Source organism: Bombus pyrosoma, linkage group LG2, assembly GCF_014825855.1.
Source record: "Bombus pyrosoma isolate SC7728 linkage group LG2, ASM1482585v1, whole genome shotgun sequence".
Classification (NCBI taxonomy): domain Eukaryota; kingdom Metazoa; phylum Arthropoda; class Insecta; order Hymenoptera; family Apidae; genus Bombus; species Bombus pyrosoma.
The window spans coordinates 3,825,945-3,852,255 of NC_057771.1; the positions used below are offsets into that span (position 1 = coordinate 3,825,945).

Consider the following 26,311-nt stretch of genomic DNA (forward strand, 5'->3'; position numbering starts at 1 on the left):
ATCGCGACTTACTTGCAGCGCCGTATTCTGTAACGTACGGTTATCTATCGTCTATTACGTGGCCAATTCGTTTCTTTCGTTTTGAGGAAATAATAGACGCACAATGTTCTTTGTTTTATATTAGTTTATTGAATTATGCACGAACATAACAATAGAAATATAACGAAATAGATCATACCTAATTGAATAAAATAATATAAAACAAATTGTTGTTCATCTATTATCAGTAGAACTACCGATAGTTAACACGAAACTATTTCTACCACAATCGGTCAAAATGACTGGTCTTTAAAAAATATGCAATAACAGAATGTTTTTATATTTATTGATTTCTTACATTCTTACAGAAGCAATTCCATGTTATGTAGTACATTTTTGCTATTATTAATCCATCTGGGACTATGATCCCTAAACGAGGGTGGACACATTTATAAGATTGTAGAACCAGTCATTTTGACTGCTGTGGTATTTCCAGTGTTATCATCTAGCGATCTAGCGATCGATTCTCCTGATATCTGATATCATCATGTCAAATGATACGCAGTAAAAATTTGAAAAACGTGCGGGAAGTTGTACAAAACGAGGGAACTGGTTAATTGGGGTTCGATAAACAGATTGCAGGATCCTTTTACATATAAATACATAAAATACATAAAATACAAAAAACAAAATAAAATTCATTATATTATTCCTTTGGTTACCGCTGCGAAAGTCATTACATATAACATGAAATGGAAATTTTAAAATAAAATCGTAAAACCAGTCAATTTAACTGGTATGGCAGATCTAATGTTATTATCTTATGAAACGAAAGAAACATTTCAGACAACCTAATAAAACTGTGTCGAGCTCCCTACGCGTCAGTCCTCCCCAATCTGCCTTAAAATTGAATTTATAAATTACGTCGCTGGTTTAACCGGTCCCCGTTCTAACTGCCTGTATTTTCTTTGAGGTCCGATAACGCGCAACACAATATTACGCATATTTCCGTCTCTGTTTGCGTCTCGAATAAAAAGCTTCTTGTACTCGGTTTTTCTTTATAACCGTTTCTCTCTAGACGTGCAATGTACTTCTCGTATGCTGTCTGATACAGAACTAAAGCCGTCCTAAAAGAATTCAAAGTATTACTCCATTTACGAGTGTCTCAGCGCTCGTAGCGTCGTGGCTCGGATCGCTCGGCGAAAAACGAAGATTTTCCTCTCTCGGTAATTTACGCACCACTTTCCTTTCTCTTTCTTTTCGTTTGCAGAAACGTTCGATACAGTTGCCAGCGAGATAAATAACGCAAAACGAAAACAGACACGGGCAATTGGATTTTTTCATCTTTAATTTGTGCGTCTACGGAGAGAAAAGCTGGCACGTCAAACGGCACAGTCCGATCAGATTGGATGATTTAGCGAGCGACAAGTTGTTAATTACTGGAATGAAGAGAGAGAGAGAGAGGTAGAGAAAGTGAAAGATATGAAGTTAAATAGTAAGTATTAGTATGGATTACATTCACGACGCAGAGCAAAGAGTAACAGACTTGCAACCCGCAATCAAATACAACTTTTCTCCTCCTTTCTCTTCGTGTGCTCTTAAAAGACCGAGCTTTTTATACCAAGTGAGGATCTATGAGCGTCGTCGAAAACGCGTACAATGTAAAATAGGCGTACACGCGCCTACAAGAAATTCGAGGGAACTTGAAACATACGGGTGATCGTGGTCGAATGAATGAACGAATGCACGTCGTACGTTCACGAGTCGATGAATAAGCATTTCATCGGAACAAATGCACCGTCAGTCCTACGCTAAATGAAAAATCGTTGCGTTTAGATACTGTTACCGCGTTTTTCACCAAACAGGCGCGAGAACACGTGCAATAGATACAAACGATCGAACGTGTTGTTCTACAACGAGTTTATCGTTCGTACGCCCTGATCTATATAGAATTTCATCAGCTGCTTTGTTTCTCCACGGTTATTGCCTCGCTTTCTATAGGGTTTCCGTTTGAAAATAGAACGAGACGTTCCTTGCAAACCTACCTATATCTTCGTACTTATATTTATCGTTGTTATTTTGAAAATGTATCACGCTGTAAGTTCTCTGTGTACCGACGTTAACAACTCCATCGATTAAACATTGTCGTTGATAAACGACGTTTATGTTGATCCGTGCCTTTCAGCTATCCGGACTTTAATACAACTGCGAGTTTCCACGTTTAGAGTATGAAACAGAAACAGCTGTGTCGAATGTAGCTAAAAAGATCATTTACTATTAGGTTGTTCGAAAAGTTTCTTTCGTTTCATAAGATGAACGACAATTTCTGTTTTATATTATTTTATTGAATTAGGTATGATACATTTCGTTATATTTCCATTATTATGTTCGTGCATAATTCAATAAGCTAATATAAAACAAAAAACATTGTACGTCTATTATTTCCTTATAAAACGAAAGAAACTTTTCGGACAACGTAATATAAAGTCGTCGAAATTACAGATGGTTGTTCCCGATAAATACGCTATCCGATATCGATAAATTTCGATTCACGGAAACGTTAATTATTCACGAATGCGTTTAAATTTGTATAAATTTTCCAGTTGGCAGATTAAAAATACACATCGGTAAGCGATTCGAGAAATCTTTTTGCAGAAAGAAACGAAAAAGCGCGTATTACTTTGTTCACCGATTTCAACGAAACTTTGTGTACAGTTAAATAACTCGCTTAAATCTCGCGTTCGATCATTTGTTTGTTATCCTGCGCGTGAAATATTCGTAAGACCGTTTATTCGTTTAAAAAAGCAGAATTTTTTAAATTAAGAATCGCGCGTGTCACTTTATTAAGAATCGAAACTTTGAGTATTGTTTCAATGGAATTTGCTTGGTTGCGGAAAATGGACGACTCAAAACAGTACTGGGTTCTTTTTTTTAATTTATTAAATCCTTAAACATTAAACATTAGATTAATTGGAAGCGCGATTATAAATTCCACCTTTGTCGTCTCTCTACCCAGAAGCACGTGTTTCCGCATCTCCTAAAAAGTAAGCTACAACAAACTGTTCGTAGACGTTCGTTGAATTTTAAAAAGAGTTGCAAAAGGAACGAAGACGAAAGAGAAAATTAAAGATATAAATAAGAAGACACGATGTTTAATCGCGTCTCAATGTCACGCATCATCGTATAACATTTCGTCGTATGTAATAAGTAAATCACGTCATCGCGATCGCTTTTCACTTCGTGAAAGATCATTTTTTAAAAGCCGCGTGGATCTCGTTATCCAGGAACCAAGGGGACACAAGCTGAACCACGTAAATCAAGTTCAGTCGCTGCCAAGTACACAAAAATACGAGCTCTCTCCATCCTGTCGTACGCTACGGAACTCTTCAAACTCATAAATTCGTGGTCGGTCGATTACTCGGCTCTTACCATACTCCGACCATTTTTCCTCGCTGCTTGCAACGATTCGCGGCACTCTCTCCCCGGACATCTCTAAAAGTGTCGAGCGCAGGGCCTTCTCGATCCCTGCGAACTTCCCCATTCAGAGGATGATTTCTACAATCGGACGAGCACCGATCAACGCTCCTATGGTCCCCTCTTTGGCGTCTGGCGAGCGCAGCCGAGTCTTTATCGTACGTTTGTGGACTGCGTGCATGAAGAAGTATAACGTGAATAACCGCGTGGTAAAGGGAAGAGAAACGGACAGATGGAGAGGGAAGAGACGATGAGAGCAAGGGAGATGGAGATAGAGGAAAAAGGAGAGGAGAGAAAAGTAGCTCGCGCGCGATGCAGCATGCAGCGTGTGTACCAGCATGGAGCGTGCACCAGATACGGGGACGGGTAGCAGGTTGAGAAGAGGCGAGCAGAGGAGAAACATCGAACGGAGAGGCCGAGTCGTAAAACGTTATAGCGCAAGAAGTAGCCTACTGGCAGCAGTCGCGAGTGAGAGGGCTTTAGCAGGGCGAAAAGGGTTGAGAATGAAGGAGAAGGCAGCCACCACAGAGTAGGCGCGCACCGCTTGATCGTCGACCAAGACCTGAGAGACACTCTGCCGCAATCTCTTACGCGTGTGTTCTTTCTCTTCGCTTCTGCATAACCGTTTTCCTTCCCTATCTTCTTCCTCTCCATCTGCCTCTTTTTCTTGCCGGCGATTCTTTTTTTCCTACCTCGTAACTCTTACCTGCTTTCCGTTCCACCGTTCACTGTTTATCTCTCTTTCCTCCGGCTAGTCCTCCTACGCTCCTCGTCCGTTCTTCTCTTCTTCTTCTTTTTTCGAGCTGGTCTTGTTTGACCAAGACGTTGCTTCTCTTCCTTCTTCTTATAACCCGTTTTCCAACACCCTCCTTGCCCCGGCATCGTGCACGAGTGGTGGTTTCTTCGGACTTTTTACTCCCTTCTTCCACTTACTCTTTCCCGTTTTCGATCTGTTTCTCCTACTCGCAGCGGGTCTCTTTCTTCTTTCGTAGGTCGGTTTTCTTACGCGTTGGATCGCGCGTAGCCGTAAACGTAGCTGTTCCTGCTGCGGTTCTATCGTACGTAGCAAGTGACGAGCAAGCTGTTCGTCCATTGAGACGCGCTGCATCGCCGCCGATACACCCACGCATCTATATCTGGCGCATAAATCTAGCTGCGTGGGAGTGCAGCCATCCGGGGGACGACGTATACGGGCAAAATCCATTCATGGACGTAGGACGCGGGATGGGAAGCGCGAGTATACGCGAGTATACGCGAGTATGACGTGGCGTTTTATAAGGCGGTAAAACGCGCCGTAATCAGCAGGAACCTTGAGAGAGAAGCACACCGGGCCCGATATATAATGGGCGGCGCGACCAATGAACATTCTGCTGCAAATCTCCCGCTTGTATGTAATTTTTGACGCGGGCATATAGGGCTTCGATGACTCGAGCACGAAGGGAGAAACAGCGATTCTTTGGGGATCGCGAAGAAACGAATCGAGGCAACGGGGCTCGCCTTTCGTTCGTCACGGTGTTAGTCATCGCTTCCGATCGTTATCGTTCCACGGAATCGCCGTTCTCCAAACGTAATCGCCCAGGGGATGATTTATCGTCGGCTATTATCGTGGGTAAATGGAGGCGCGTTTGACGAGAAGTCGGATTTAGATTTTGAGTAAATTATGCGCGAAATTGGCGAAATAGACCGCGTGTAACCTTGTGTGCACTGTACGCGTTATAATAGTCATCGAACTAGATTCGATGACGCGTAACTAATTCCACGTTACGTTTAGCTTCGCGCTAATCATCGTTTCTTTGTTTTTTCCTTGCGACCGTTTCGCTTGCGTTTCACTTTGTCTTCTAATTCACTTCCGACGATACAACGTTTCAAACGTTTTACAGTTTCCTCGTGTACTTTCTACAATTTTTATTTTATCGATGAATTACACTTTTTAGCACGACAGCATACATATGTCGTGTGACGAGAAGAGCGACGCAGCTATAATGAACAAGAGGCGGCAGATTTGTGGTGGAACTACTTTCTCAAGAAATCCGTTTGATCTGTTTCAGGCGAGGTGATTGGCCAGCGGTTCCTGGGAAACGAGAGCCACGTGGAGCACTTCAAGCTCCTAGAGCGCGCGACCACTTCTATCCTGATTGGCGCCAGGTAATTGTTACGTGATTCGATTCTTTACCGATCGTTGCTGCTGTTGGCGCGCCGAGCCGCCAAGGGTCAGCAGATGGTCATCGGCTATATTCCCGTCGTTCGATCCGAGTTCCCGTCGAGTCACTCCCTCGATTACGCGGCACCAAGCCCGATGACGCGGTTCCACCCTCGCACAACCCCTTGTGACGTGTCCTCTTTCATTTTACATGAGTCGTATTCCCTTGGATCGATCCGGCCCGACCACCACCGGTCTTTTTCATATGAAATAAATTGCTTTCAATTACCGACACGAGCGAATAGAACGGAAAAAACGCCAGGCAATTGTCGAGGTGAACCGTGATCGTCTCCTTTCTACCTTCCTTTCCTCCTACTTACCACCTGTTCTGTCTTGCGTTCTTCATCGCTCGTCGAGTCTTTAACCCTTCTGCATCTGTGAACGAGATCGTTTTCGCGAAACAGTGTGGCGAAACGCTTTGTTTCTGGCGAATAAACGTAAACGGTGAAAAGCGAAATCAATTGTCGTCGCGTGCGACGACTCGAGAAAGTAATTATAAGTAATCGAGTTAGGAAATGCGTAATGAAGATATTTAGGAGAATATAAAACAGCACTGGATTATATATTTTAATAATTATCACGTCGTTGTGGATACTGTTGTTCTGTTGCGAGGTAGCTTGACTCAATTAGATCTCGGGCTTATTAACGTTTATCAGAATATAATTGCGTTACGTTAATAAAATGCAATAACGGGAACGATATTTCAGAGCGTAAATTTTAAAGCATTTCTTAAATTAATATGTAAATCGATCGAAATTGAATTAAATCGAATTAAAATTAATCGAGTTAATTTATCATGCATTATATATTGTAATAAGATTCGCCTGGAATTTTAAATAAATATTAATATAATAATAAATTCAGTAATACTAATCAATTTCCTTTGATTCTTATTTTTAATTTTTTGGCAAATTTCAAAAGATACCGGTAACTGTATCAGAAATTTCGCAATACTTTAAATATCGAAATTTTTACAATCACAAAAGTTCAAGGTGTTTTGCGATAAATGTTCGCGGTAAAGGAAAAGTGTGTAATCGGTGAATATGAAAAGAATATGTATACGTGTAGAAGCGGAGTAAAGGTGATATAATCGATATATCGATTATATTGAACTTTTAGTACGACCAGTAACTGGCAAGATGAGAAGCGCTGAAGTACCTATGAAAGAAAAGGGAAAGAAAAAGCGAAGAAGAAAATCGTAAATCGTAATGGCCACTGAATTTCGGCAGACTATATTTTACGTTTTCCAGTTTCACCGGTGATGTATTTCCTCGCTATGGACCACCGTATTTCGCTGCTTTTAACGCGTTCTTAACGCTTTTCTAGCGTGAATATTTTTCACTTTAAAGATTAAAGTCTGTCGAACAAACGGTGAAAAGCACGAACTAAAAGGAAGATCGAATTTTCCAAGACTATATTTTTACGTTTTTACGTTAAAAACTTCAGCTTTTTTTCCAGTTTTGATTCGTGGAAAAGTATAAAGGAAAACTGCTTTTCAAGGACGTAACGTTTCTCTAAACTCATTAAAGATATTAACCTTCGTATAACCTCGAGAATGACAGACGAAACTAACACGTTGTTCCGTGCGAGAGGTAAATTAAAATTCTTTTCTTAAACAGACGAAAGATGTGTTTGTGAAGAGATAGAAACTGAAGACTGGCGAGTCTCCGTTAAGATCGCCTCTCTAATAACTTCAATGGTGAAAGTGAAAACAAAAGAAAATACGAGAGGCAATTATCCTAACGATCTCGAGTTTTATCAGCGCAGTGCTGGCCGATTGTCTTTAAAATAGACGTTGTATTATCCGCGATAGTCGTTGCATCGCGTAATCGTGGATTTTTCCGAACGACGCGACAACGATGTCACAGAGTCATAAATTAGAAATAGAGAAACCAAGGGGGTCTAATGAACATCCCACAGGCCATCGAAACAACAAGGTAGAAAGTGTTGCAGTGTCAGAAAACAGTAACAATATGATCACCTCTGACCTGGGCCCCGGCGACACCTTTGTCACGTAAACTTGAGGATTATATGATGAAAACAAGATAGTTGAGCAGTAACATAACTATTAACTTTGTTTTTTTTATTAAACTTTATTTTTCACTTAATATTCACAATTGAGTATGCACTGAACAAGTACGCGACTGGTCTGAGGGTGTAAACCGGTAAAGATATGTTGACTATTCTAAGGGTACAGAATAAGTGAAGTTTTACTGACGAGACTGTGTCTGAGGAAAGCTAGGGGTGGGTGTGTCTAAGGACACGGGACTATCGGATTTATTGATGACTATTTTGGTTAGAAGAGTGAGGGCAGTAGACACCGCTCCCGCTTGGATAATAAGAAGGTTGATGGACCAGGAAGGGTTTTAGTCGCCCTCGAGAGAAAGTTGCTAATGGAAGATACCAAACGTGAGGAAAACTAACTTTCCCGTGTCAACCCGTAGCAAATGATAGATGTAAAGGAAACCTGAAACAAAAGATACTTGTTTGGTCTGAAGGATCTTAACTATGAAAATGCCAAGACTCATGGTGGGTCCTTAAGACTATTCAGGATACGCGCCAAGAACGTGCAGACATCTGGCTGTCATCTTGCCCGCGGTGTGTGGCCTGATCTCTGATGTAGATTGATGTTACACCTTTGGCGACACCCATGACAAACCCATGGTATATAAACCTTCCCAAAATCAGCTCTACAGACACTCTGTCCTAGCATTCTTAACACATTGCGTACGGCGCTCTGTGCGCTCAATGCGCTCCATGGGCCTGCACATTTTTGAACAGTCAGGCACAGTGATCCAGAAACAGCAGTCACATTACTACAAGAACACATCACAAAAATAGAAAAGTGGCTGCAAGCTAAACAAATAAAAGCAAACCCCAACAAATGCAACCATATTACATTCACATTGCGAAAACAGACGCCATCAAACATCCTACTGAACGGCACGCACATAACACAAACAAGACAAGTCAAATACCTAGGACTCCACATAGATACACAACTCACATGGAAACAGCATATCAAATCAATAACAGACANAAATACAGACAACAAGGAGACAAATGCACTGGCTAACAAGTCGAAAATCCAAACTAATCATAGAAAATAAACTTAAAATATATAAAACAATTATAAAACCAATCTGGATATACGGAATACCACTATGGGGGACAGCAGCAAAGAGCCATATAAACAAAATAGAGACATTACAATCAAAAATTCTGAGAACAATAGTAAACGCCCCATGGTACGTTAGAAACGAGGATATACGGAAGGACCTTGGAATACCAACGGTCAAGGAGGAGATTACCAGATACGCGGAAAGGTACAGAGAAAGAATAACAACACACCCAAACAGGCTGGCTACGGAAACGATCAACGCAAGAATAGAAAGAAGACTAAAAAGGAAACACGCAGCTGATTTCATAAAGGAATAAACTAAAAAACGGAAGATGGCACCCCGCTGGGGGTAACCATCCACATGCTATTCAATCATATGTTATAACATTTTACCTAATGTCCCACTGGACAAATTGTAAAATTAAAAATAAACAATATAATAATAAAAAAAAACATTACTACAAGAGCACATCACAAAAATAGAAAAATAGCTACAAGATAAATAAATAAAAGCAAAGCCCAGTAAAAGCAACCATATTACATTTACACTAAGAAAACGGAAACCACCAAATATCCAATTGAATGGCACGCACATAACACAAACTAGGCAAGTTAAATACCTAGGACTCCACTTAACACACAACTTACATGGAGGCAACATACTAAATCAATTATAGACAAAATACATCAGCTCTTGACATTCTCTGTTATAATTCTGAACCGTCACTCTGTTGGATTCATACGATAAATTTTCCTACTATATCTAAAGTTCAATTCTTTATCATATTTGTGAAACGCTCGAACTGCGACGCGAGGAGATCACCGGTGATCTGTCAATTTCATGATTTCTTGTGTCTCTTACGTGACACTGCCACAGATAGGCAAAATTCACTGCAGTGGCAGCGACAGTTTTTTGCGAATATCTCGGAAACTGAAACCGAGCGATGGTTACGTGCAAAGGTATAAAATATAATATTAAATATATAATGAATATATAGAGTAATAAATATAAAAAGGTTGTGTAAATATATATATAATAAATATATAAAGGTTGTTCAAAATGTTGATTTCTACAGTATATGAAAAGATTATTGAAATCGGCGAGAATGGTACGATTCCGAAAATTACGCAAATTTTTAGCTGATGGCATATTTAAGCCCAATAAATCAATTTCGTGATTTCTTGTGTCTCCTACGTGACAACGACGACGATGCTACAATATGTTTCTAATAGAACGTAACGCGTGATTTCGATGTGTGGCAGCATCGAACGCTACAGATGCAATAACGGTCGATATCAGTTTGCGTAGTGTACGATTCAAGGTTTACAATTTAAAGCCGCGAACGATTGGTATGGCAGTTGAGCGAATAAATCACGCTCGGTAGTTAGTCGCTGTTATAATGTAACAGTTATTACTACGGTGTACGTTGGATAATTTGCTCGGCTAACCGATGTAATAATAATAACAAGCCTTGTTAACTATCGTAGAGGCCATTGTGAGAAGGCGGTACAGAAACTTGGATCGTAAGTTTCTATTTTTCCAAACAATTCCACATCGATCTAGATTAACTCGAAATTTTCCGGTGCAAGCTTCGTTTGAACTTTTCCTTTCGCGATTACCGCGTGTCTCGGTGATTTCAATGGTAGAAAGTTGGAGCTTGTGAATGGGGCACAGATATGATAATGCTCATTATATTTTAATGTATCGTTGTTTCATGAGAAACGAGATCACGGTGTTTGCTGGCGTTCGTATCTGATCGTTTGGGAATCGTATTCAAAGGATTTCTTCTGTCGTGGAAATTTCTATTAACTTCGTGTCTTTTCAAACGTTGGAAAGCGAAACTGTGATCGCGCCAAGGAGAACGCGTCGTTTTCAGAAACGCAACGTTTGCTTGGAAGAAGTTGTTAATCGACACGGTAACGTGCTTTTTCTTTTCGTGCTTTCGTTATAGAGTCGCTACGTGTGCATTCGGCGTTGCGTTTTATCTCCAACGGCTACGGGATTCGATTGCAGAAAGAGAAAGAAAAGATACGAAGTAGCGATGTTATACCAGTAAATCGATTCTCTTTGATCACGTCGCGAACTTGCATACATGTTCTTACGAAGATTTAAACTCGTTCTAAGCTGTCGGACTTAACTGTCGGTTAGCAGAAAATTATTCGAAGCGAGCAAATTTGCGAACGCAACGCAGTCATAAAATATCAGTCGGTGTTGCTGTTTTAGTATCGTATTATATTAGTATTATTATTAAATATTTAACGCAAATAGGATAGTGTGGGGAAAACGGTTCGTTAAATTTACCAAACAAATCTGATTACGTGTAATTACGTTAGTAAATGAAAAAGTTACAATAACAAGGAATCAAGATAACTGAGGACTATTTGAAGACGCGATCTTTATCGTCCATAATCTAAAAGATAATAAGAGATAGAGATAAGAGAAGACAATTTAGTAAATGATATTTCATATTAAACACGTGATTGCTCGAAACGAATGCATTCAATTACGTGTTAATTATTCGGTTAATCGTATCGATATCTTGCAACAATAACCACGGTGTACATAAGCACGTGCATTGTCCAAGTAACATAAATTTTTGCGTGGCTGTTATTTTCATTCGGATTGAATGACTTTATTTTTCCGCTGTAGTTCGAGTATCGTGTGGCGTTTTCAGATAAAACGATGCTTTTGTCTCGCTGATATATAGTTCGAAATTGCACCGGTATTAACTTCAGAATAACTTTTATTTTTCCACCCAACGTGTATTTTTTCTCCAGTTTCCGTGCGACCATCTTTCAGTACTGCGATCGCAATTAACAACGGGAACAGCTACATCGCGTTTACCACGAAATTATAAATGTAATGATACCCTTTTAACTCTTTAACCGGCCACGTTGTCTCCTGTGACACCACGGTGGTCATTGGTGACCGGAGCGATTGAACTTCTTACAATTGTAAAAATTGAATGAAAATTGACAGTTAGGGCATTTTGAATATAACCGATAAATAGAAGATACTTTGAAATAAAAAGTGCCCCATTGAACAATTAAACATTTTTATTAGAACATCGATAAAAAAAAATGAGAACAAATCTTGCATCTAACGGTGCACTGTGTTAAAACATTTTAAACATAAATGTGGCTCATCAATACAATCTGGACAATAGGTGGTCACCTTTTTGGTCCGATTCTTAGCAATTTTTGATCTGAACTGTTTAACATTTTTTTCATAACACTCTTAAAAAATTTTCATGCCAGGTACGCTTGCCTTTCTTTCTTCTGCATTTCGTGTCTCAATCTTTGTCGAATAAATATATTTGACGGCTCTGGTGAATGGCACCGAGTAAGGTGCAGTGCGAGTGCCATTCTGAAATCTGATACCTCGATTTTTGTTTTTGTTGCTTGTTTATAGAGTATCATCGCGTTTGAAATTGATGTATTTAACAGTAACTCTAAAGCTAATTTTATATACCACTTGAGGGTTCTTCTATGTGGTGTGGAATATGCTATCATTTGATCTGATAAATTTGCAGCACATTTTCCTCTGTTGTAATCTACCGCTACCATTGGTTTATCACAAACATAATTTTCTTTGTGGACGTCTACCATTTCAGCTTAATACCTTCTACACGTTTCAACAATATATTCTGCACGTTTTGCTTACGACGAAATAACGAATGCGAATGGTTTGTTGAAATAAACAAAGCCTTGTTATATTACGTCGCTATCAACTGTTACCAAGGCGACACGGTGGTCACCCGTGACCACCAATCAGATAAACGGTCCATTGGGGAAGAATGTTGTCTTGCATCGTCAATTTATTATTATTTTGCCATTATGTGCTTTGAATAATAAAAATACTCCCGTGACGTCCTGAGCGAAACGTGTGATTTCGACGTGGCTGTCAAAATATTAAAAGGTAAAAGTGGTGACCATTGGACGATATTACCTGTCATCCGTTATCAATCTATCGGTACATAATTTCTAAATTATCTTTTCGATGGAACTAAGGCTACTGAATTAATTATCTTATTACACATTCAAGTTTTGAACTAATCTTATTCGTCGGAAAATATCGTCCATTCTCTCGTTACACACTTCGTACTACTCTCTTTAAAGTAATAAAAACAAGTGAGTTGCAAAAATCTGAAGATTGGCCGAGCGATTAGACCATTAAGGAAAAGTAACAAGAAACTTTGTCGTTGCGATTAAATAAACTAATTGCAGTGAAACGCGGCTAAACGAAGTTTCCAAGTTGCGTTACGTGTGACATATTAAAGGCGATGCATTAAGGCTGGCTTAATACCTGTTCTAACTTAATATCGAAGTTAATTAATTTAGCTTGAAACTTATCGCCTCGCGTCTAATACAAACCCGTTTGATTGAAAATCAAAACGTCAAAGATAAAGCACTTACATTTTTAATTCGATTGAAAAGTCAATTTATCTTGCTCGCGCTGTTCAATGCTGTTCCAAAATGGTCTTTAACTTGATAGGACATTCATATTTCAAGATAATATCCTCTTCAAAGAACTTATCTGGATTGCACTTTAGGTAGATGTTCAAATAGCAATCTTAAGCAAGATTGGGACGAGAAAGGGATTAATATTTTGTAAATTTATGGCCTATGGCGTTTTATGACTATACAGACACGTGCAAACGTTCTGCCTCTCTGTGTATCAGCAGCAGTCAGTCAAACAACAGCAGACTGACTAAGTATTTGCGCTTCGGTAGAAAAAGATGTAGGACACGATCGAATCAAAGATGATTCATATTTCTAGTATCGTAAACGACGTGACATGACGCGATTCTTTTATTATTCATCAACATTCCTGCTGTGCAAATGTTCCTAGAAATAAGAGCTTCGCTTCTTCTCTCTTTCGATGTTTAATATTTCAGCTGTTCCTAATTCGAATACTTAACCGGAGTAATTTTTTTAAAAGTAAACACTCTTCTTTTCCTAACGCAAAAATCTATACTTTCCTATGATAATTCGATAATCTATGAAAATCCTCGTAACACTCTCGATCCAAGATTTCGGACAAATGCGGAAAGGAAAGGACAAATCGAGGGATTACGCCGAGGTCAAAAGTTTATTCCCGTTTCGCGAGAAGCATCCGAGCGCTTTTGCTCGATTTTCAACCGTCGTTGTTCCATCAGGTTGATCGTAATTACTAATGTTTATCCTGCGTCCAACTCGAGATCGTTCGAGGGCGAAAGAATGTGAGATACGAAGAGATTAGGCGAAAGATTTACGAGGCAAACACTTAACGATACGTTTTGTGTTTTTTCTCTGTTTCAGGAACGCCATTTACAACATAAGCCTGCACGACCTAACGGAGATCGTCGATCAGGTGAGTGAAATGTTTAAAAACTCGAAACTCGATAAAGAACGATCGAATGAATTTGGATTGCGTTGCTCCTCTTGAAATTCGCGGAGGGCGGATGATCATCGCGAAAGCTTCGTAGAGCGGTTTGTCAGAAACCGGAACAGATTCCTATTGCCAGATTCCAAATTACGGTTTTATCCGATTTATATGTAGCGAGTGTTTTTAGTACCGCGGAATAAATACGATCATCGCTATTCCCGCGCGACAAACGCGATCGATAGAACGTTATTCGCGTGGAATAACGTCCATCTACTCGCGTACTATCAACAATCGGAGCTTGGGAAAATTCGTTTCAACGAAGACTCGCTGATTTTCCTCATTGAAAATGGACAAAGTTTGAGATTTTGATAAAGTTTACGATATAGGTACGGTGAGTCGCACGATTCATAGAACGTTTTTTTTTCAATCTTTCTGTTTGCAATTTTTCTATAACCATTAGGTTCAGCTAGAATCAAACATACGATAATCATTTATTATTCACGTTATAGTACCACACCAGAATAATTTACTTACAATTCTCAGTGAGAATTGATTATAAACTACTTCCAAATAAAAAGAAAATTTCTTTCTATAAAAAAGAAAACGTTCCAACGATCGTGCGAGTCATTGTGTATCTCCGTAGAAAATCCTGAACATACGCAGCGGCAAATGATAAGCCGCGAAGCAAGTGGTGGCACAGGCAATGCGAATTTTGCTACTTGCCACTGGCTGTACGTCCACTGGCCACGGCCAAAAAATTTCGCTCGTGAACATTGCGCGTTTCTACCCGTGGATGAAAATAGGGAAGAAAAGAGAGAAGAAGATAAAAATACTTGGGGACGGGCGAAAAGAGGGAGTCTCCTCCTTCCGCTAAAAAATGTAAAATTAGCCGAACAAGAGCGCGAATAGAATTTGCATGATAATAGGTGTTTTTCAAATTGCGCGTGTAATTCGAGCAACTGGAATTCCTTTGGAAAGAGCGAAGAACCGTTGATCGACTTCCGCCACGACTAGACTTTCTATCGTCTTTTTATCGGCTTATTTTACCGATTTCGCGCGTCCTATCGATCAAACCGAGTCTTGCCATGGTGGAGAACAAGTGGATCGTCGTAATGTCTCCTGTGGCCGCCTGAAATCGATGTAACACCCGCGCGGGAGGTGAAATGGAAGCTGCAATCGCAAACTGGATATCGGTTCCGCAGCGAGAGGCACGTGAGTTGCGAAACTGCTAAGGGAATCGAAGAAGTAGCTTGAGAGATAGAGAGATACATAGAAAAAAAGGGAAGGATGGAAAGAAATCGATGCGACATGTTCGTTGGCCGTAAGATTCGGTCGTTTGGGAGAGAATGGTAAAAGTCAGCGAGTTCTCGAGCCACGATTCGTTTGCCTTTATAGCTCATTCGGTATATCGTGATCTCGAAACAGTGGCACGCTCGATAGTTTCTTCGATCCGCTAAATTTAAACGTTACGAAAATAACACAGTCGGCGACGTGGCTATTTGCTCATAACGGATCTCGTATGTGAATTCTGAAATCCAGCAAACATATACTCGGTTTTATCAATAAACGAAATGTAAATTGATCCACTCTATCCGTCTCTCGATAATGATCGATTCGATACACTTAGCTCACGACCACGAGCTTACGCGTCATCGTCCAGCTCGCTTGATAGAACTGTGACACGTATTAATCGACGTTTCTATCCGTGGACCGGAGGCCTCGTGCACGCTGTAACAGATTGCAAGCGATTATTCTTACGCCGTGCCGATATGGGAGCCGCGAGATGCGCGCGTAAGCGTTCCACGATCCACGCAATCGAATTTACTTTCATTGATATGGACGATGGAAATCGGCGTGGAAGAAAGTAAAAAGGTTTCTTTTCTAAAATTTCTCAGACAATTTTTTCGTTGGCAATTAATTTATAATTTTGTTAGAAGTCTGATGGAAACGTGTCGCTTCCTCTTCCAAGATAGACGCGAACGATCCGCAATTTTGCAAACATTCAACCGTATTTTTTGTATTTTCGCCTTGTAAATTTCTAATATTACTTTTTGCAATTTATTAAATTCTGCATGAATCATGTTCCGAATGTTCTCGGAAAGAACGCCAAGTTAGTCGCGCAATCCAAGAATTTACCATTTTTCATTCAGAGAAAGAAATGAGATGAACGGGGATATCTAATAATGGTGACGATCTTGATGCTCGAAAACCATCTTGCGTGAGTGAAAATTACGATATCGAATTACCAAGAAGTGCTAATTAATATCTGAAAGCATAGCGCTAACTATAAACTGCTTCGTTTCCGATACGTTTGGGAATTGTACGTCGATTATATCATATTCTCCTATAGTTTCTAACGGATATCCTATAGGTCGACATTTTCGTGGTACGCTTTAGATTTCGCGGTTACGGTATTTACAGAAACAACTTCGTCTTGCAGAAATGGATTTCCAGATAAATTCACACCGTTCGAAATATCGACGCACCTTTCAATCTGATCTTCTATTTGCGCAATCCTAAATTTACTTCGATACTTACTTGATACGTTCGACCTATATTTCGAGAATTATCAGTTCGAAAGAGAAAAGACAGTGAATATCTTCTTTCGACTTTTAATCGACTTTTTAATTCAGCACACGATCTTCGAGATGTCGATGCTATTTATTGAACACTTTTTATTAGTTTCTGTCGTGCAAACGTATCATCCATTAGCGTGCAAGTGTTAAAAAAAGCGTTCATCGACATTGTTATTGATACCTGCCTCGGTTGTTTGACGACGATGAACGGTAATTGACACTTCCGTCTACGAGTTTCAATTACAATTATCCCTATCGTCGGATCAACTAACCGATCGATCGAATCATTTACGTTTCGTTCGAGCTGCTGTGTCAAGTCTATGATTGTCCTGCCTTTATGCGCGGCGATAAAACGAGTACGAGTATTTCAAGTACAATTATTTTGAGTAGACAGGTTAACGCCGAGCGTGGCTCTTCAAATTTAATTCGATGCGACACTAGGGTTTGATCTTTCTGAGAGCTGATCATCTTTAACGCTACAACTACCACACACTCAAAACGACTGTTTTTACAATTTTATTTTAAAATTCCTACTTCGTGTTACATTTCTTTCTCCGCGACGATGTAATTACTTTTGCAACGATAACCAAAGCAATTATACAATTTTTTTTTGGTAGAAACAGCTTCATCTTAACTGTCGGTAGTTCTAGTGTTAAGTTGAATGCGAAGCATCGACGATCAACACATTGAAATTACCCGAACTGTGATCGGCGAATCGAATACGATAGAAATACAAAACGTTACGATTTGTAGCCTTTTTCTTTAAGTTCTTCTACGTTTACGTTGCAGCTGCGCTGAACGACAAGATCGGCGATGAGCATGAACCGTAGAAATACATGGAATTGTTTTGTAATAGAAGCATATAACGGAATTGCATGTGTTTCTATGGTTCGCTCTCATCGCCGCTCTTATCGTTCATCGTAGCTGCAACGTAAACGTACCCTAACTTCGATAAAAAGTCTGCCGCTAGATGAAGCGAATCGGCCGTTGTAAGAAAAACTGGCAACGGTTCGTTCGCTCAGTCTGTTCGTACCGATGTAATATTTCATGTAACGACACTGACGATGTTGGCATTGTTCTATGAAACGCTGTATAATATCTATCTACCTATACACCTGTATTTGACGCTATAAATGCCATTGGTTCTTCGCTTTCGAATTAACCGCTTTAGTGCCAGGGGATTTAACGCTAGAACTACCACACCAGTCAAATTGGCTGGTTTTACAATTTTATTTTAACTATTTTTTTTTTTTTTTATTTGAAAGAATTTCACAATCAATTCTCATTGAAAATTATAAATTATTTTGGCGTGGTACTATAACGTGAATAATAAGTGATTATCGTATGTTTGATTCTAGGTGAATCTAATGTTTAAATCTAAATGATAATGTCTTTTTAGTCTACGAATCTGATCCATTGTGTCAAGTAATTATGTAACTAATGGATTTTAGTGGTTGTTAACTCTTATGTTATATCTGTTACTGAATTTGGATATTTCTTCTTTAACTGTAGGTATCTTAAGGTCGCGATGTATTGTTTCGTTGGTAACATACCAAGGTGCATCTATTAAGGATTTTAGAGTTTTTGATTGGAATTTTTGAAGAATTTCTATGTTGGAAATCCTCGATGTTCCCCATAGTTAGAACAGGTTTAAAATTTCTACTTCATGTTATATCTTTTTCCGCAATGGCGATTTTCGAAACGATAACTAAAAGAATAATATAATGAATTTTATTTTGTTTTTTATGTATTCAAACTCAAAATAATTTTGTATCAAGGCTACTTGTACCAATACCAGTGAAAATGACTGGTACTTGTCAAAGCGTAAAAGGGTTCTGCAATCTGTTTATCGAACTCCAATTAATCAGATTCCTGGTTTTGTACAACTTCTCACACGTTTTTAAAATTTTTACTGCGTATCATTCGATATGATGATGTCAGTTATTAGGAAAATTCCAGATCGATCGCTAAATGCTAACACTAGAAATACCACAGCAGTCAAAATGACTGGTTCTACAATTTTATAAATATGCCAACCCTCGTTTAGGGATTATTGTCGCAGATGGGTTAATAATACCAAAAATGTACTACTTAACATGGGATTCCTTCTGTAAGAAAGTAATAAATCAATAAATATAAAAATATTCTGTTTTACGTATTTTGGTAGAAATAGCTTCGTGTTAACTATCGATAGTTCTAGTGTTAAGAATCCGTGGCCAATTGTACCATGCAGCGCGATAGCGTTTCGTTCATTCATTTGCGAGAAATGCCGATCCACGCGATCGCACTGCTCTTTTTTTCGTTTATGCAGGTGGTTTACGATTATTTGGAAAAAAAGTAATTGCGAGAGGAAACTCTGATATGATTCGCGACGAGCTACATTTGGAATCGAACGCGTTGCGAATTGTCGGTCGTAACCAAACATCGCGACACAGTTCACCACAGTACGCGAACAGCGCGATCGCGCTGCATAGCGCTAAAACGCTTAAGGACTTTGGTATCCATCTTTCGTACAAAGGGGTGGAAAAGTCAATCGAGTTACTACAGGGAAGCCTTTGGGTATTTAACGTTCATCCGTTAACCCCACGAAATGGAGTCAACGTTTCGCGAGCAGCAAGGCGAGTTTCTCTCAAAGATCATTTCACTCTTGTCTTTCTGGTTTCTCGTGTCTGCGTCTACCAACAATCGATTACAAGCAAAGTCTCTACGGCAGGTTCCTCTATTTGAATGGGCACACGCAAAGTCTCCTTTCTTTGCAAAAATCTTATTCCAAGAAGTTGAAATAGTAGGTGGAGTCGTAACGTCGTGTTTCGTCGTAATGGAAACTAATACGACTAAAGAAGAATTTATTCCAAGTTGTGTGATAAAATAATCTTCCTTCTTCTCTCTAAATATCGATAGGAACACGATTGGGAAATTTGAGAAATTATTTGGACACTGGTAACATAAAAATGGTAACTGGCAAAAAAAAGAAATGGTAACAATAATGGAAACTGATAACATGAAAATACGTTCTTGCGTTTGTTCTATATTTCTTATATACTTTTGTGTCGCATTTTTGTCGCTTTCTTACGAGTATAACGAACATACAGATATTTACCCTCTTCTTTCTTCAATGCACGTTAATCGTTTGCCAATGTTATTCCGTAACCGATTCTTTTCGTTCGTATGGAGTTTCTCTGCCAGAGTTCGGTGTAAACTGTAAATTGCAAATAACGAGAGCGATCGCGAGGCCATTCGCAGAGACAATCCGATCCAACAAAGTGACAGAATCGCGAGAATTCTCGATTCAGCTTAGCTACGTGACTCTGTTATTCCACCGATCTTCCGCGTTCCATGTCGCGTTGCGCTGTGGGGGAAATTTCTTTGGGAGAAGTCACCGCATCGAAGGCCCAACGAACAGGTGCAGTACAGAACTGCCAGAAGATCGAAGGCAGAAAGAAGGAGAGAACGCGAGAAGAAACGTTCGAAAGAACGTTACCGAGAGATTCGATAATGAAAAATTAGTTAAACCAAGCAAGTTGCGCTGTTAATCGAGCTAATTGGACGAGAAAGTCTTCATATCAGGTTAATATCGAACGCTTTTTACAGCGGAAGATCACCTTGTATCGGTGTACGCCATTCTATTTCGAAGTTCGAACAGATCCGTGAAACGAGCAATTTCTGAAGATTTTACATTACATTACATGAAAACGAATTAAGGTATCGTCGAATCTGATAAACGATTCGTCGAAGATACGGTTTTGTCCCGAATTTACGCGATTAAAACGGAAGACAGGCCTATTTTAAGGTACTCTCGGTTTCCTGAAATTTTAGCTTATTTTTGTTATTGTTGAGAATTGTGAATCTTAATAACCGAAATATATGTATAGGAACACTTGGATTACACTTAGAATTAATATCAAAATAGTTTCACATTTATTTAATATATGATTTACAAGATATTCGTCGATACATATTTGCACGCGTCTCAGCGTTCTCTTTGTCTCACCCTCTTCTATACCACATTACCAACGGAACAGTTGCATTCTTCTGTTTTACGAGACGCTGTGCACGCACATACTTCACACACTTGTACTCATATATGCGTGTCACTACTACACGCGGCTAATCTAGCGTAGCACACAAAATTACACATATCTCAATAGTTATCAAAGATAATCTACCGTTATTTATATTGTTGAAAGATTTTTCCTACCGATCGGATCGTTTCACTTTCACAGAACGAGAATGGATCTTTAAAAATGCGACGAACATTTCGAATAGATGTGGATGGTCGATAAAAGAAGCGCCGATGGACCCTAAGATAGGCAAGTGTATTTCAGCCGAAGATAATTCGCTTGAAAATTGGTCGAGTATGCCAGAAGAGTCGTCGGCGTGGAAACGGTGGTGCGACAAACACGGAAACTTACTCGAAGTGAAAAAGATGCCGACGAGTCGAAGTTAGAAACGAGACGCTGCGGCGGAAGCTGGCACGGAGAAAGGAAACGCTGGCTGGAAACACCGGTTTGCCGTCGAGATCAGCGGACGACATGGTCTCGCGCTGTCTGCCGAGAGTCGAGAGAGAACGCCTTTTCGACGACCGCAATTTCGCTGGTAGGCGCGGAACGTCGGTTGGCCAGGAACGACGTTGTTGACGTCGTAATCCCACAACGAAAGTTTTCCGCGGGGCTAATTGAGTCTAGCGACTCCTATCCCTCCACCCATCCTGGCCACGGCCTCCTTCTCTCCTCTCCTCTTCATCTTTTTCCTCTATCTGTGACTGGAGCTGCAAGTTTCGTGACTCGAGTGTTACCTCCGAACTCGACGGTGCATCGTTATTTCTGACGACAATGAGGCCGAGATAAGAGAAGGATCGGATCTTACCGCGACTCGTCCTCCATGGCTGTCTCCTTTTTCCTCTTCTTCGTGTTCTTAGTATTCTCTTTCTCTTTTTGCAACGCGGCTCTTCAGCTTGTTTCTTTTGGCAACAGCTACTGCTGCGGGCTGTTGCGACGACTCGATTCGGTTTAGAGGCATTTCGCGACGTTTTAAGATTTCCTGGAGACGGTGCTCTATTATTTAGATAAGGAAGATGTTCTGCATGGAAATTATATGTCAGTATGGATAGCGTTGCAAGCAGAACTTTATTCCAGGAAAAGAATTCTTCTCCGAGAAATCGACGGTTAAGAAGATTACACTTATCGGTATATTGAATAATAATCAACTTTCAGATAGAGTCGAATATTTATTAGATACTGGAAAAACGTTATCGTGCTGTTTTCTTAACATTAGAACTACCACACCAGTCAAATTGACTGGTTTTGCAATTTTATTTTAAAATTCCTACTTCATGTTATATTTTTCCCCCAATGATGTGATTACTTTCGCAGAGATAACTAAAAGAGTAATACAATGAATTTTATTTTATTTTTTATGTATTCAAACTGAAAATAATTTTGTATCAAGGCTACTTATACCAACACCAGTCAAAATGACTGGTACTTATCAAAGCGTAAAAGGGTTCTGCAATCTGTTTATCGAACCTCAATTAACCAGATTCCTCGTTTTTTAAATTTTTACTGCGTGTCATTCGTTATAATGATATCAGTTATCAAGAAAATTTCGATCGCTAGATACTGACACTAGAAATAACACAGCAGTCAAAACGACTGTTTCTACAGTTTTATAAATGTGTCAACCCTCCTTTAGGGATCATGGTCCCACATGGATTAATAATACCAAAAATGTACTACATGACATGGAATTCCTTCTGTAAGAAAGTAATAAATCAATAACTATAAAAATATTCTGTTATTACGTATTTTTTAAAGATCAGTCATTTTGACTGGTTTTGGTAGAAATAGCTTCGTGTTAACTATCGGTAGTTCTAGTGTTAATATTCTATACAAGTTACTGTCGCAGTCTGCAGAGATACAAAGTAGGCTTTGTCCGGAAAATCTTAGCGTTGCATACAGTTGCAACGCTACATGGGAAGATTCGACGAAACAGTTGAATAGCAAACATGTCTCGTCATAACGTGAGCAAAATTGATATTGCCCACCATTGGCTGACCATTGTTGGCAATTATTATCTGTTTGTGAACATTACCAGATTTGATTTACAGCCGCGCTATAAGTTGTTCCCGTTTTATTCATCTCGCTTGTTGTGTCGCTCTTTTTCAAACAAAGTATTCGGTTAAGAATAGAAAAATCTGCGGCGGGAGGAAGCTTTTTCAAACTCATACTAAATAATTTTATTAAATAGTCGGAATTTTATTTTATAAAATACTCGGATAATAATTTTCGGACGTAAATGTGTCTTCGTCCACGATTCGTCACCCGTCGATGCTATCGGTGAAAGAGTTGTCAGGATTTTTACATTAAGTTGTCCGCAAGGTGTCTTTCTTTCGCAAACGTGTTTTTACAACAGTGCACCTCCATACACACGTGAAACCAAGCGTGTGAAATGTCGTGGTGTTTATCTGTTGTGCCTCTATTACTTCCTCATAAAACGAAAGAAACTTTTCGGACAACCTAATATAATACACATACGCAACACAATACTCTTGATACTTCGTTTCAAAAGGAACAACTCAGCGCAGCGCTGCCCACTTAGATTTATCTATCATTATTCACAATGCCATTCGGTGGTAAGTAATGTCGCTTTTGCTTGGATTATATCGCTATTTGACTATTTCCATGGACTTTGCTACGGATTAATGGTAACATTTCTCTGACAAAACTGACTTCGTACGGCCTGCGGACTGCGTTCCTAACGTATACACATGTTACGCGACTTCAAGGTTGTTGGATCGAACGAGTCATTGGTTTTCTTATTTTCGATCTATTTTTCAACTTTTTTCTAAAGTTTATCCTATAAACTGTGCTTCTTCGACTATCTATCGACATCTATTTCTTTGCTATTTTCTCGTGGAAACGAGCAAGGTACGAAAACGTGGCAGAAGTTTGCAATTTCAATGATAGCTGGTTGTAAGGTTGGTATTATAGATGCGAATATTTGGAAAAATATAAAACAAATATTTTCTTGTATTGAGATTTACAAACCTCGATATGTTATATCGATAAAATATACAGATTGTCCTGGTTGATACTAACGATATTTATTTGAAGATCGTGCGAAACTAAAATCAGTTCTGCAAAGATTGGACGAAACGCGATGGAGGCTTTGAAGCGTTAAATCGCGTGCGAATACCTAAATAATTGAAATTTTAATAAAACGGCTATATTCGTGAAAAGAAAGAAAAAATAGAATAGTTTATATCGCAGGCTGTCGGAAAACCAATAGTTACGAACGCAATTCACCAGAATCGAATCTTGGGTAACCGAAGTTACGTGTATCGGAGCATTCGTATGCAGTCCCATACTTTTGAGATCCCGACCAGATTCCAATCAAAATATTCGATGCTATCTGACCCGAAATTTTCGGGTATCCGCATAACCCTGGTCCGCAAATGGATTCTAGAATCCAACTAAGAAAGTGCAGATATAATAGTTTCCCAAGTGCAGTGCAACCGTACAATTTCATTTTTGTCCAGACTTGGTCAGAGTCGACGAAAAGTCAGTCGCACGATCGAATAGTACGAACAATACACGACATTACGTGATTGCTAAAGTTACAGTAGCCAAGCGATTAATGATGCAGGAAAAATTATCGAAAGGTAAAAATTGAAACGTAAAACGATAAATTTTTTATCGCGTTGTAATAAATCTTATTTATTTCCGATCGATCGATAGAAAATCCGTTAATAATTGTTATCGGTGTGATATTTTTCTATAGTCTTCTTTCACAGTCTGTTTTGTTTCCTTTATCCTTTTAAATCGCTCCATATAATAAACGTAGTGATGTAGACAGCACATTTCGTACTCTTCTCATTACCATTTCATGTTTTTATCGATTCTCTTGCAGAGTACATATATTAGGTTGTCCGAAAAGTTTCTTTCGTTTTATGGGGAAATAATTTTTCTATTCTTTTGTCGAATTACGTACGATCCAGTTTGTTCTGTTGAGATAAACACCGTGATATTTCACAGACTTGGTTTCACGTTTATATGAAGGTGCACTGTTGCAAAAAACACGTTTGCGAAAGAAAGACACATTTCGGACAACCTAATATATCGTTATTTTCATTTCAAGCTACATAGTTCTAAATTGTTTTTAAACCAGTGGAAAAATATTCGTTACGAAGTTAGATGGAATATATCGTACTTTAGAGAAAATCTTTCCAACTATACGTCTGTGTGGTAGATATTGTTTTGCCAAAATTCTATTGTCTTGTGAAGGATTGCGACCGAGTAATGGGTGTTCCTTTACACTGTGTTCGTTCGATGAATCGTTTGAAACGTTTACAGACGCAGTAGAATTCATCGGACTCGGTGTAAAAGGTTGTCCGAGAATTATTTTCCCTTACGGTACAAAAGTAAAATTGTAATAACTACCATGTATCTACCTAATTTTTCTAGCAGAGGAACCTTGTTAAATTAATATTTGGAATGCTGCATGTCTGGCTTCAATAAACTTCAACGAACAAATTATTTTATTGTACACGATATGTTATTCGTTATAGATGTTGCAGATTTTAAAACGTTTTTACCTGTTCTCTTTGAACAATTTCATCTGTGAGTAGATGAACGGTGAGCTTTCTTTTATATCTAGAGCCACTTGAAAATTAATGTATGATATTAAAAGCTGAGTTACTAATTTGAATTTTCCGTAAAAACTGCATGTTCTGTCGCTTCACGGTCATTAAACGGAAATGTCGGCATTTTCATTTTATCAGACGAGTAACATTTTTGCAGTTTCCGACCGTATGGTCGGAAGTTACGCGTACCTGTATTTATGCGACTGGTACACGTAATAGTATTATCCGCATGATCCGATAACACGATTGTCCTGCTGGAGCATAGTACGGAGGACCAGCCATTATCGAGCTAATATGTAAATACGTTGGAGATTCGATTTTCTGATCCACTCGCACGTTAAGATATTTCACTTTTTTCGATTCTCTGATTTTTTAATCTATAACTATCGTCATTTCGCTAGATGGTTTTCTTCTCTTTCGACAAACATTCCCTATTTTTTCAATTGTTCAAATTGGTTAAAATTGGTTTGTTGTTTGTCAAATTCATGGCTATATACTACAGGATATCAAACAGCGATCAATAGAATAAAGAATACAGTTGTTTTCGCGCAAGAACAAATCGAAAGTTTGCAGTAAAATGTATCGATTCGAAATTTTATTTTCGAGACGGTCGGAATTAATAATTGTTTAGAATTCTCGATAAGTGAAAATAATTTCTGCTAGCGAAAGATGGGTCGAAGTGGATTACATATTACATATTTCAGTTGTAGGTAATAATTTACTTTTTCAGAAATCCTTTGTTTTTTAACGCGTTATTACATTCGCATGAAAATCTCGTTATGTTATATAGTATGCTTCCATTTTCTTGAATCAAATTCCACGTAACTCAGCTTAATTCTTCTCTGTACATTTTTAAACTTACGCATGTAGAAGTTTCCGATCAGCGAATAACTCGATTAAATTTACATTTAATTTAATTTGATGTATGATATTTATAAAATTAATATTGTAT

General features: G+C 38.9%; 1 protein-coding gene across 6 annotated transcripts in view; it reads left to right on the forward strand.

The window, feature by feature from the left end:
- The window catches only part of LOC122575672 (semaphorin-1A-like), a 389,957-nt gene that overhangs the window by 136,923 nt on the left and 226,723 nt on the right, over positions 1–26,311 (forward strand). For 5 of the 6 annotated variants that reach the window (XM_043745017.1, XM_043744985.1, XM_043744978.1 and 2 more), the window contains 2 exons: positions 5,502–5,598; positions 14,076–14,127. In XM_043745017.1, coding sequence (XP_043600952.1) covers positions 5,502–5,598; positions 14,076–14,127 — 149 coding nt within the window. Of the gene's footprint in view, positions 1–1,249; positions 1,475–5,501; positions 5,599–14,075; positions 14,128–26,311 lie in introns of all 6 variants that reach the window. The other variant, XM_043744998.1, reaches the window with a different exon arrangement.